The sequence below is a fragment of the Leptopilina boulardi genome, unplaced genomic scaffold (genome assembly GCF_019393585.1).
Source record: "Leptopilina boulardi isolate dan_hultmark-lab unplaced genomic scaffold, ZJU_Lbou_2.1 LbouV2_327, whole genome shotgun sequence".
Classification (NCBI taxonomy): Eukaryota; Metazoa; Arthropoda; class Insecta; order Hymenoptera; family Figitidae; genus Leptopilina; species Leptopilina boulardi.
Window position 1 is genome coordinate 2,768,874 of NW_026137893.1, and position 12,409 is coordinate 2,781,282.

The following is a 12,409-nucleotide window of genomic DNA, read 5'->3' on the forward strand; positions in this document are numbered from 1 at the left end:
GTTTTTAGAAATTGTTTCCTTGAATTTGACACTTGTTTTTCTAATTAATTCACTAATTTAAATTGTCATTAATCATACAGAAAATATTGATCATAGAAAAAAAAATTTTTTTTTTTTTAAATTTGTTGTGCTAATTAATTTCACACGATTAAAAATTAACAAAATTGAGCTAGCCTTATAAAACTTTTAACACGGGAGTTTTTTTAGGGTCGCTGACTACAAATTTGATGTTAGTTTTTCAAAATTTAAAATGGCGGATCCAATATGGCGGCCGAAAAAATCGACAATCAATCAGATTGACATGAAACTTTTTACACGGGGGTTTTTAGACTCGCTAATTACGAATTCGGTGTTAGTTTTCAAAAATCCAAAATGGCGGATCTAATATGTCGTACAAATATTTTAAAAATTGAGCTAAGTTAATAAAAAATACTACTTGGGGGTTTTTTGGGTTGCTAATTACAAATTTGAGGTTAGTTCTTTAAAATTCAAAATGGCGTGGAAAATTTTTGAAAATTCATCGGATTTACTTTAAAATTGTTACTCAAAGGTTTTTAAGGGTCGCTGATTACAAATCCGGTGTTAGTTTTTTTAAATTCAAAATGGCAAATCCAAAATGGCGGACGAAAATATTTAAAATTGTTTGAATTTGCTTGAAACTTGTTACTCGGGGGTTTTTGGGGTCGCTGATTACGAATTTGAAGTCCGTTTTTAAAAATTAAAAATGGCCGATGCAATATAGCGGGCGATAATTTGAAAATCGTTTGAATTTGCTTGAAACTTGTTACTCGGGGGTTTTTGGGGTCGCTGATTACGAATCTGATGTTAGTTTTTCAAAATTCAAAATGGCCGATGCAATATGTCGGTCAAAAATTTGAAAATCGTTTGTATTTGCTTGAAACTTGTTACTCGGGGGTTTTTGGGGCCCCTGATTACGAATTTGAAGTCAGTTTTTAAAAATTCAAAATGGCCGATGCAAATGGCGGTCAAAAATTTGAAAATCGTTTGAATTTGCTTGAAACTTGTTACTCGGGGGTTTTTGGGGTCGCTGATTACGAATTTGAAGTCAGTTTTTAAGAATTCAAAATGGCCGATGCAATATGGCGGAAATTTTTAATTCCTTCATTGAATTTACTCGAAAGTCACTATACTAAAGGGATATTTAAGGTTGCTGATTACGAATTCGGTGTTATTTTTCCAAAAATGTAATACGATAAATCTAGTATGGTGGTGGAAAATAATTTTTGTTTCTTTAAATGTTTGAATTTGTCAATTATTTTTTTAGTTTTATATTTTATTCTATAATTATTTTTTTTTGTTTCTTTAGAATTATTATATTGATTTTTTTTTGCCCACAAGTTAGTAAAAAGATGCTGTTGACATTTTTTTTTGATACTAAATAATTTCCGCTATAATTTGTGAATCCAATAAAATGGAAGGATACCTTGGCTTTCACTTGGAATTCTGTCTAGTTTATTTCATAAAAGTTTGTAACGGGTTTTTATTGAATCACTTAGTATGAACATCATATATATATATATATATATATATATATATATATATATATATATATATATATATATATATATATATATATATATATATATATATACTTCGCGCGCCAACCCCCCTATTTTTGGCGGGAAATACAGAGAGAGATGAGGGAAGGGGGAAGGACTTACTGCTTTATTAGGTTCTTAAAACAAACATAACCTCAAAATTTAGGTCAATTTTTGGCGGAGGAGGGGAAATGAGAGGAGGGAGGGGGAACTTGCGGCTATATTCAGAGTCTTGAAACGAACATAACCTCAAAATTTAGGTCATTTTTGACGGAGGAGGGGAAATGAGAGGAGGGAGGGGGACTTGCGGCTATATTCAGAGCCTTGAAACGAACATAACCTCAAAAATTAGGTCATTTATGGCGGGGGAGGGGAGGGGACTTGCGGCTATATTCAGAGTCTTGAAACGAACATAACCTCAAAATTGAGGAGGGGGGACTCCCCCCTCCTAGGTCAAGAATTCTTGAAACAGCGGCGGCGGCGGAGGCGGCGGCGATATCTTTTTGTAATATAGGAAGATATATATATTATATGTCTTTTGCTATATTTGTAGTATACGTATTCGCATCTAGAAGCGTTTTTCGTTTATATATATATTTCTGAATACATAAGAGAAGTTCTTTGTTCGAAGGCGTATAGGTAACTTTGCGACTTTTCCTCGTCATGAAGCGCGCGCGTCGCGTCACAGGATTCGGTTTATTACTTTTCACGTTGTTGTTATTATTATTATTACGTTTTGCCTCTCGAGAATTGAGCTTTCAAACCTGCGAGGAGCTTGAGAATGTCGCCTTCGAAATTGAATAAATGCGCGACAACAAAACGTGTTGATATATATATATATATATATATATATATATATATATATATTTATATAAAATAGTAGTCGGAGAATTTAAATGAGATTTGTGGCATTAAATTTTACTTGAGAAATATTGATGAAATTGTCACTGAAAATTATAATAATTCATTAGTAGCTACATCACACAAATACACACACATATAAATATATATATATATATATGAACCAGTTAAAGATAAAACAGTTAAAACTTTTATAGTTTGTGGAATTGTTTTCACACATGGATTTTCATTATAAACTTTTCCATATAATGTAAAACATCTGTATAACATTCCGCGGGTTAATTTTTTCTTTTTTTTTTCTTTCATAAGGGGAAAATTTAACATTTTCATAATTTAATATATATATGAAGTGAAAAAAGATTATCGTATATATAGAATATTAGCGAGAATTATTATAAAATTCAATATATTTTAAATAAACCAAAAAAATAAAAGTTTGCCCCTTGCCATTTAATTAAAGTGGTACGTAACTAGCGCAAAAATTAAATATACTCTTTTTTTTTCTCTACGTGTTAAAATTTTTTTTAAACTATTTATAAAGATTGATTGAAAAATATTGGAGTTTTAAATGTGATGTCAAATATAATTTCATTCATTATATATATATATATATATATATATATATATATATATTGTATATATATATATATATATAATAGTGAAAAATGAGGTTATTTTTACAATGGACATGAAAATGACAGATATTCAATGAAATCTACATCCATTCACAAAAAAGTCTAGCGAAGAATATTGATAATTCATGAAAGAGCTTACTTAATGAGACTATATACCCTCAATATGATATTAATTCTTTACAATATTGATTTTCATATATATATATATATATATATATATATATATATATATATATATGAACCGAATGAAATTTTCATTTCAATATATATTATCCAATATTAAAATGAATAACGAATAACAGTTTTAAAGGGAAATTTTTTAATGAAAAATTGAATATAATATTTGTTAAAAATATTTTTTTAGGATGTTTGAATTTTTTATTAAATTTATTTTCAGATTTGAGTAAGCAATATTTTTTTTTGTTAATGAAATTTAAAATAATTAATTATTAATTTTGACCAAACTACTCTGAAGTGACGTGAAATGAATGTAAACTAAGAAGTAAGTAAAGTGTATGTGAAGTGAAGTGACCTGAAATGAAATTAAACTTTAAAGGAAGTTAACTTTTTGCGAAGTGAAGGTAAAGTGAAAATGAAACTGAATTACAGTGAATATTAAGTGATGTGAAATGAAGTGAAGTGAATTTAAACTGTAAAGGAAGAAAAGTTTATGTGAAGTGAAAGTGTAAGTGAAAGTAAAAGTAAAGTGAACGTGAAGTAAAACTGAATTACAATTAATATTAAGTGAATTGAAAGTGAAGTGAAATGACGTGAAGTGACGTGAAATGAAAGTAATCTTTAAATGAAGTAAGATATATGTGAAGTGAAAGTGAATGTAAAGTGAAACTGAATTAAAGTTTATAATAAGTGAATTAAAAGTGAAGTGAAGTGACGTGAAATGAAATTAAACTTTGAAGGAAGTAAAGTTTATGTGAAGTGAAAGTGTAAGTAAAGTGAAAGTAAAATAAAAGTAAAGTAAAAATGAATTACAGTGAATATTAAGTGACGTGAAATGAAGTGAAATGAAGTGAAGTGAATGTAAACTGTAAAGGAAGAAAAGTTTATGTGAAGTGAAAGTATAAGTGAAAATAAAGTGAAGTAAGAGTGAATTACAGTGAATATCAAGAGAAATATAAGTGAAATGAAGTGACGTGAAAAATAGTAAACTTTACAGGAAGAAAAGTTTATATGAAGTGAAAGTGTAAGTGAAAGTAAAAGTAAAGTGAACGTGAAGTAAAACTGAATTACAATTAATATTAAGTGAATTGAAAGTGAAGTGAAATGACGTGAAGTGACGTGAAATGAAAGTAAACTTTAAAGGAAGTAAGATTTATGTGAAGTGAAAGTGAAAGTAAAGTGAAATGAAAGTAAAGTAAAAGTAAAGTGAAACTAAATTACAGTAAATATCAAGTGAATTAAAAGTTAAGTGAAATGACGTGAAATGAAAGTAATCTTTAAAGAAACTAAATTTTATGTGAAGTGAAAGTAAAAATGAAAATAGAAACAAAAGCGAAACTACAGAATAACACCCCTTAAATTAGCTTCCCAATTACACCAAAAAATTAACATTCTCGAATTACATATTGTAAATTACAATGAAAAAAAAAATTTATCTATTGAATGTGAATTTAAATTTAATTAATTGTAATTCAAGGTGAAAAAATAGTACAAATGGGAAAAAATACATACATATATATATATTCCTAAATGAAGCGAGGCAAACACATATATATTCAAAAAAAACAAGGGTTGCACCTATACGTTTGCTTTGCACCTTGTTCGTAATACACGTAAACGAAGAAAATTCCTTCTCGTAGTTTTCCCTTGCATTTCCCCCGGGTATTCCATGTGGTACCACTACCACCAATTCTTGTCTATAAGTCAGTTTCCTCGCAAACGGTGTTCTCACTCCATGTGTGTGTGTGAATGTGTGTATTTGTGAGGAAACTAACGTCGGCAGAAAAGAAATGGCTCTGCAAAATAAAAATCCAGCTTCTCTTCAATTTCTACGCGCGCAAAAGCGCATAAAGACTATTGCCCAAAATTGCTCCTTTACCTTTTTTTTCCCCTCTTTTGTCGCGAAAAGATGATATTAAAATTTTTTTTTCACCTTCTTTATAAAATTTTTTTTTTACATATATCTGTAACGTGGTTGTATGTAATATTACAATGTAATTTTTGTTGTCAATTTTTAAAAAATAAATTTTGTTTTCTTCTGAGGTTGTTATTTAAGAACTTTTCGCTTCGTTTTTTATTTTATTTTTATTGATATTTATTTTACCTCACTTTTAATTTACTTGATAGTCGTTTACATTTTAATTTACTTGATATTTAGTTCATATTTAAATTTATTTGATATTCACTTCAGTTTCAATTCATTTGATATTCATTTATATAATGTAAAATCAATAGGAAGCAAATTGATAGTGAAGTGAAATGAATATAAAGTGAAGTGAAACTGAAGTGAATAACAAGTAAAGTAAATGCAAAAATGAAGTGAATGTGACGTGAAAATGAAGTGAAGGGAAAGTGTTATGAAATCAAGGGAAATAAATTTAAAATAAAGTTAATATGAAATGTAAGTGAAGTGAAAATGTAGTGAAGTGCTATTTATTCTACCATACTTTCAATTCACTCAATATTAACATTCCTTTTTATTTACTTCATATTAAATTTATTTCATATTCACTTCACTTTCAATTCATTTGATATTCATTAATCTTAATGTAAAATAAATATCATGTGAATTGAAAGTGAAGTGAATAAATAGTGTATAGTAAATGCTAAAATAAAGTGAATATGAAGGGCAAGTGCAATACACGTTATTTCAAGTGAATTGAAAGTGAAGTAAAAATAAACTGAAGTAAAGTGTATGTGACGTGAAACTGAAGTAAAGCAATAGATAAATGCAAATAAAGCGCAACTGCAGTAACCCTAATAGCACAAGATATCTTGGGATATATTGATAATATCCCGCAGATATCCTATGGATGTCCTATGGATATCAAAAGGATCTCTTAAGGATATCCAAAAAATCGGCGGTTTGGATATCCTTAGGATATCCCATGGATATCTGAGGATATCCACATGATATCTTCTGGATATCTCTATAGACTTTCATAAATGTCCTCCAGATATCCCATAGATATTGTCAGGATATCCCACAGATATCATCAGGATATCCCACAGATATTTTCAGGATATTCTCAGTATATCTTCTGGATGTCAAGAAGATATTCTCAGGATACTGTTTTTAAAGTCATTATGAGACTACGAGTGAGAATATTCTGTGAATTAAATTTTATATAAATAAAATAAAATGCAACTTGTTTTTGCGAGAAAGTTGTTTAATTTGAAAAATTATTAACTAATTTTTTTCTCATTCGTGATTCATTCCTTTATTCATATACTTAATATTGTCAGAAAATAAATTGGCTTTAAACAATATAAATTCTTCCCCGCAAATAACGAATAACTATTATAATATTAATGATACATTAAGAGCATGAGTTTATTTAAAAACTTTGAAAAATGCGTTTCAAATCTTCATTTAAAATAAATTAGAAGCTCATAAGATTTTTCTTTTTATTATATTATTATTCATTATATTAGCTTAACAATTTTAACCTTTAAAAATATATGTTGAGATATTAAATATCCCGTGAATATCCTAAGAATATCCCACGGGAATCCTGAGGATATCCCATGAATATCCTGAGGATAACCCATGGATATCCTGCGATATAATATCCCGTGAATATCCTAAGAATATCCCACGGAAATCCTGAGGATATCCCATGAATATCCTGAGGATAACCCATGGATATCCTGCGATATAATATCCAATATATATTTTGTGGATGTCTTAGGGATATCCTGTGGATATCCTATGGATGTCCTGTTAATGTCCCACAGACCGGCGGTTTGGATGTCTTAGGGATATCCCAAGATATCCTGGGGACCATTCTAGGATATCGATCATTGATATGGATATCCTAGGGATATCCTTTTGTTATGAGGGAAATAACAAGTGAAAAAATTTCAAAATGATGTTAAAGTACAAGTGCAGTGAATATCAAGTGAATTGAAACTGAAGAGACGTGAAAAACTGAAAATTACGTAAATTCAATGTAAAGTGAAAATGTAGTGAAGCGATGTGAAAATAAAGTGAAATAAAAGTAAATTAAAGTAAAAATTACATAATACCGACATTTTTTGTGGAGAATTTTATTATTAAATCACTATTTACTGGGAAATAGATAAAAAAAAAATTATTGAACAATAATATTCTAAATTTAAAAACAAAAAATAAAATGTATCTCTGATTTACATTATGATAACAAAGTTAAGTATTGTGCAATACATGAGAAATAATGAAGCAATTAATTACATTTGCTTCACCAACAATGACACAAAGTTTAACCTCCAGAGGGCCGGGGTGGCCACTATAGTGGCCAGTTCCGGTGTACGGTTTTTTCTACCTTATATTGACTTCATAAGTAGTCAAATTTTCAATTTATAACATGGTGATTTTCAATTAAAAAATGCCGGCCCTCTAAAGGTTAAGGATAAGGATATACCATATATACAATATACATGTGAGGAGCAAGAAATTCTCCTTAGTCCAATTAACCTTCGCACGCGCGTCTCTTGATGCAACAGAAAATCTACTAGTGTTTGCACTTTAGGAAAGTGTCTTTACATTGTTTGTGTTTGAATTCTATATATATATATATATATAAGAGAGAATGGAAATATAGATTTTGTAGTTCTAGTTTTGTGCGGAGATGAAACATGGAATATGAAATAGATGGCAAGGAGCGCATTCAGTAAAGTCTTATTTCAACTGTATGTGTGCACATTCTACAAGTTTTGGGATATGTCGGAAATTGGTTACTTGAGATACAAGATGACAATGTTTCCTCAAAGTCTTTGCCGAACTAAATATATATATATATATGTATGGGAACTCTATCATTTCCTTTGCTAATTCATCTGATGAGTTGTGAAACTTGTTAATGTTTAATTATATAAAGCATCTCATGTATACTGAAAATAAAAAATTCATTCTATTTTCATTGATAATATTTTCTTTTCCAATATACTGAAAAAAATAACAATTTATCTGATTCAAATAATCCACTACTTAGGTATTATTAAATAATTTCTGTATTTGAAACAAATACCATGACTAAAAATAATAATTTTTTTATACAAATAATAATGTATTTGATACAAATAAATATTTATTTGATACAAGTAAATAATTATTTGATACAAGTATATATTTATTTGATACAAGTAAATAATTATTTGATACAAGTAAATATTTATTTAATACAAGCAACCGATTATTTGAAACAAATTCATTTTTTTCAAAAGTAAAACAACCTTTTTTCAAAAGGTCCATTAACAATGAATTCTCATCATTGAAACTAATAAACATTTTAATTCCACTTATCAATATATAGTTCCATTTGAAATTTCGAATTATCATCAAACAGTTTCATTCTAATTATTATTGGATAATTTCATTCTAATTATCATCCAACAATTGTCAAATTAATTATTATCATCATCGCAGCAGTACCTATATATATATATATAGTGTGAATAATCGATTAATTTTGATTCTAATTTTTCGAAAATTTGAAACATTTTCGTTTCTTTAGAATAACTGAAAAATTAATAATATGTTAATTTAAATGAAAATATAAAAAAAAATGAACGGAATATATTTGTGTGGAAAAAACTTAATTGCAACCATTTGTGGAATGTGGACATTAGCATATATTGCCAATGGAATAGATTTTAGTGTTGGTATATGTATATATATATAGATATGTTTCAGCAATACCATCAGCAACAACTTTAGCGGTACTATTCAATTTGGAATCCACATTTACATCGATATATTAGTATAAATATTATTAGTATTTACACTGCAGCAAATGTGCTTCTCTTTTTATTGTAATATATGTATGCAAAGTCCAATTTTAACCTTATCAACATCAAAATTATGTAATCAAAAGCATGATACGTTTTTGAAATATACAGAAGTGAAATAATTACAGATTCTAATTATAATTTTAAAATAACAGAATCTGATTATAATTTTATGATTACAGATGCTAATTATAATATTATATTTACAATTATCGAATTCTAATTCTAATTTTGATTCTGATTTTTATTTTAGTTTCTTAAATTCAAATTTTTATTCTGTACTGATTCTAATTCTAATTCTAATACTGATTTTAATTTTGAATTTAATTCTAATGCTGTATACTGATTCTAATTCTGATTTTCCTTCTGTATTGATTCTGTACTTATTCTGATTTTGATTCTGTACTTATTCTAATTCTAATTCTGATTTTGATTCTGTATTGATTCCAATTTAGATTCACATTTCTAAAATTTTGATTTTGATTCTGTACAGATTCTGATTCTACTTCTGGTTCTGAGTTTAATTTTGTATTGGTTCTAATTTTGAATCTGTTTTTGATATCTAAAATTCTGATTTTTATTCTGTACTGATTCTGTATTGATTCAAATTTTGATTCAGATTTCTAAAATTCTGATTTTGATTCCGTACGGATTCTAATACTAATTTTGGTTCTGCTTTTGATTTTGTACTGATTCTACTAATTTTGATTCTGATTTTAATTCTGATTTTGATTTCTGAAAATTCTGATTCTAATTTTAATTCTGTTCTGATTCTGATTTTGATAGATTCGGAATCTAATTTCAATTATATACGGATTCCTATTCTGATTTTGATACTCTACTAATTCTAATTTTGATTCTGATTCTGATTTCGATACTGTACTGATTCTTTTTTTGATTCTGGTTCTGATTTTTATTCTGTACTGATTCTAATTTTGAATTCGGTTTCTTAAATTCTGACTTTGATTCTGTATTGATTCCAATTTAGATTCAGATTTCTAAAATTCTGATTCTGATTTTGATTTTGTGCTGATTCTGATTTTAATTCAGTGCTGATTCTAATTTTGATTCTGATATTGATTCTTTTTCTGGTTTTGATTTTGATTCTGTACAGATTCTGATTCCAATTCTGGTTCTGAGTTTGATTTTGTACTGATTCTAATTTTGATTTTGTTTTTGATTTTTAAAATTCTGATTCTGATTCTAATTCTAATTTTGATTTCTGAAAATTCTGATTCTAATTTTAATTCTGTACTGATTCTGATTTTGATTGATTCTGAATCTAATTCCGATTCTATACGGATTCCTATTCTGATTTTGATACTTTACTGATTCTTATTTTGATTCTGTACCGATTCTAATTTTGAATCCGGTTTCTTAAATTCTGATTTTGATTGTGTACTAATTCTAATTTTCATTGTGATTTGATTTCTAAAATTTTGATTCTGATTTTAATTCTGTTCTGATTCTGATTGATTCTGAATCTAATTCTAATCCTGTACGGATTCCTATTCTGATTTCGATTCTGTACTGATTCTTATTTTGATTTTGATTTCTAAAATTCTGATTCTGATTTTATATTGATTCTAAATTTTATTTTAATTCGCTTACTGTTTCCAATATTGATTCTATTGTCTTAAATTCTGATTTCTAATTTCCAAAATTAAAACACCTATAACGAATATTATCAAATATAGAAAAATGAAAAAAAATCTTCTATTCATCATCTCACCTGTTCAATTTTGATGATGTCCACCGTCTGTCACGTGCGGAGGTCATGCGGCATTTTTCCCCTCCCTTCCAATCAAGAGAGGACTATTTCCAATAATTCCTTTATATTATCCAACAATAACACCTTTCTATGATAATAATAATAATAATAATAATAACAATAACACGTCTCAGATGTCACACTACATTTATTAAAAATAATTCGTGTCAACACTTTTCAAAAAAAAAAAAGAAATCCCCTATTTTAAAATTTATTTTCCTTCAAATCTAAAACTGGAATTTTTATAATAATTGGCAAGTGGTATTATTGCTCATTCTTCAGTTTACTCTCCTCATATTCCTTCAATATGAACCGCGCACTAATTGCGTCCAATTACCCCCACCTAACATTAATTACGAGTTTAATTACCACACACATACACACACACACACGCAGGTGGTGTTAAAAGCAGGAACAAAAGGGACGTTATTCACTTTAGAAATCTATTCACTTAGAAATCACGCGTAGAATTAAAAATCAGGTGGAAAAAAAATGGAAAATTAAAAATTATTTCATTTGTTTAAAAAGTAATTTGCTGTTTAGGAGAATTTTATCATTGATTTGCCTTTTTCTCTCTAAACGAGAAAGGTTTTTTGATGATTTATTTCAAATATGAGATCTGAGGGAAATGTCTTAATTATTAAATTCTCTGTTTTTAGTTATTAATAAGCAAATCCTGTTTTTGTACAATTGTTCTTTTTTTGATCACAATATCATCAATTTGGAATTCTTTTTTTTCGATTCCCTTTTTTCGATTTTTTTTCCTTTTGACGATTCTTTTTTTCACAGATCCTTAATGGAACAATTTTTTTTTTTCTGTAAAGTATTTCTATCGGCAGAAAAACACTAAATCAGCTAACAATTTTAATTATAGAACATCATCAGATTTCACAAATATTGATGATAGAATTATTATTATAGTTTTCTAATTGATGATATATCGAAGGATCACAACATCTTTATCAATTTATAAGATTCATCAGATCATCATTATCATCAAAAAAAAATCCTAATGTTCATCTCTAGAAAAGTGCTCATCATGAAAAGGACATCATTGCTAGAGGAAAATTTCACGAATACTATAGTTTTATCTACATTATAAATAGTTAATTTATCATAATTTCTATTGTATCACACTAAATTATTTCGTTATAATTGATATTTTGAAAACAATCAATTATTATTTATTGAGAGTTCATTAACCTTTAAAGGGTGAATGACCTAAACCACATGTGAAGGTTGATTTTGACTTTTGTCGCGTCAACTTGGAAATGGTTTTTTTGTTTTTGGAATTGTGAAACTTCACTTCTAAATGATGAATCGTGCGTCACGTTGGGCGAGTGAAAAAGGGGGAGAAGGTATTTTTTTTTTCGCGGGTGGAAGGGGGTGAAAAAGAAGAGAGAACAACCCTGCAACGAAGCGGGTTCTCGGAACGACTGAGGCTAGGGTCCTCGTTGAGAGGAGCTACCCCGCGAATAGTGGAATAGCGAAAGAGAGGCAGGAAGAGTGAAAGGATCGCGAGCAGCGCAGTCGCGCGAATTTTCAAGCTCAGTATTACAACATTAATTATGTCCTATTACCGGATATATATTTGTATAGAGAAAGAGAAAGAGAGAGAGAGAACAAGAGTGAGTGAT

General features: G+C 28.3%; 1 protein-coding gene across 1 annotated transcript in view; it reads right to left on the reverse strand.

Annotated features, from left to right (window-relative positions):
- Nucleotides 1-12,196, reverse strand: part of LOC127284934 (uncharacterized) — a 530,987-nt gene extending 518,791 nt beyond the window's left edge. Inside the window, exon 1 of the mRNA XM_051310656.1 lies at nt 10,734-12,196. Within this exon, the coding sequence (XP_051166613.1) occupies nt 10,734-10,780 (47 nt within the window). The 5' untranslated portion in view covers nt 10,781-12,196. The remainder of the gene's footprint in view (nt 1-10,733) is intronic.
- Between the last annotated feature and the right edge of the window lie 213 nt (nt 12,197-12,409).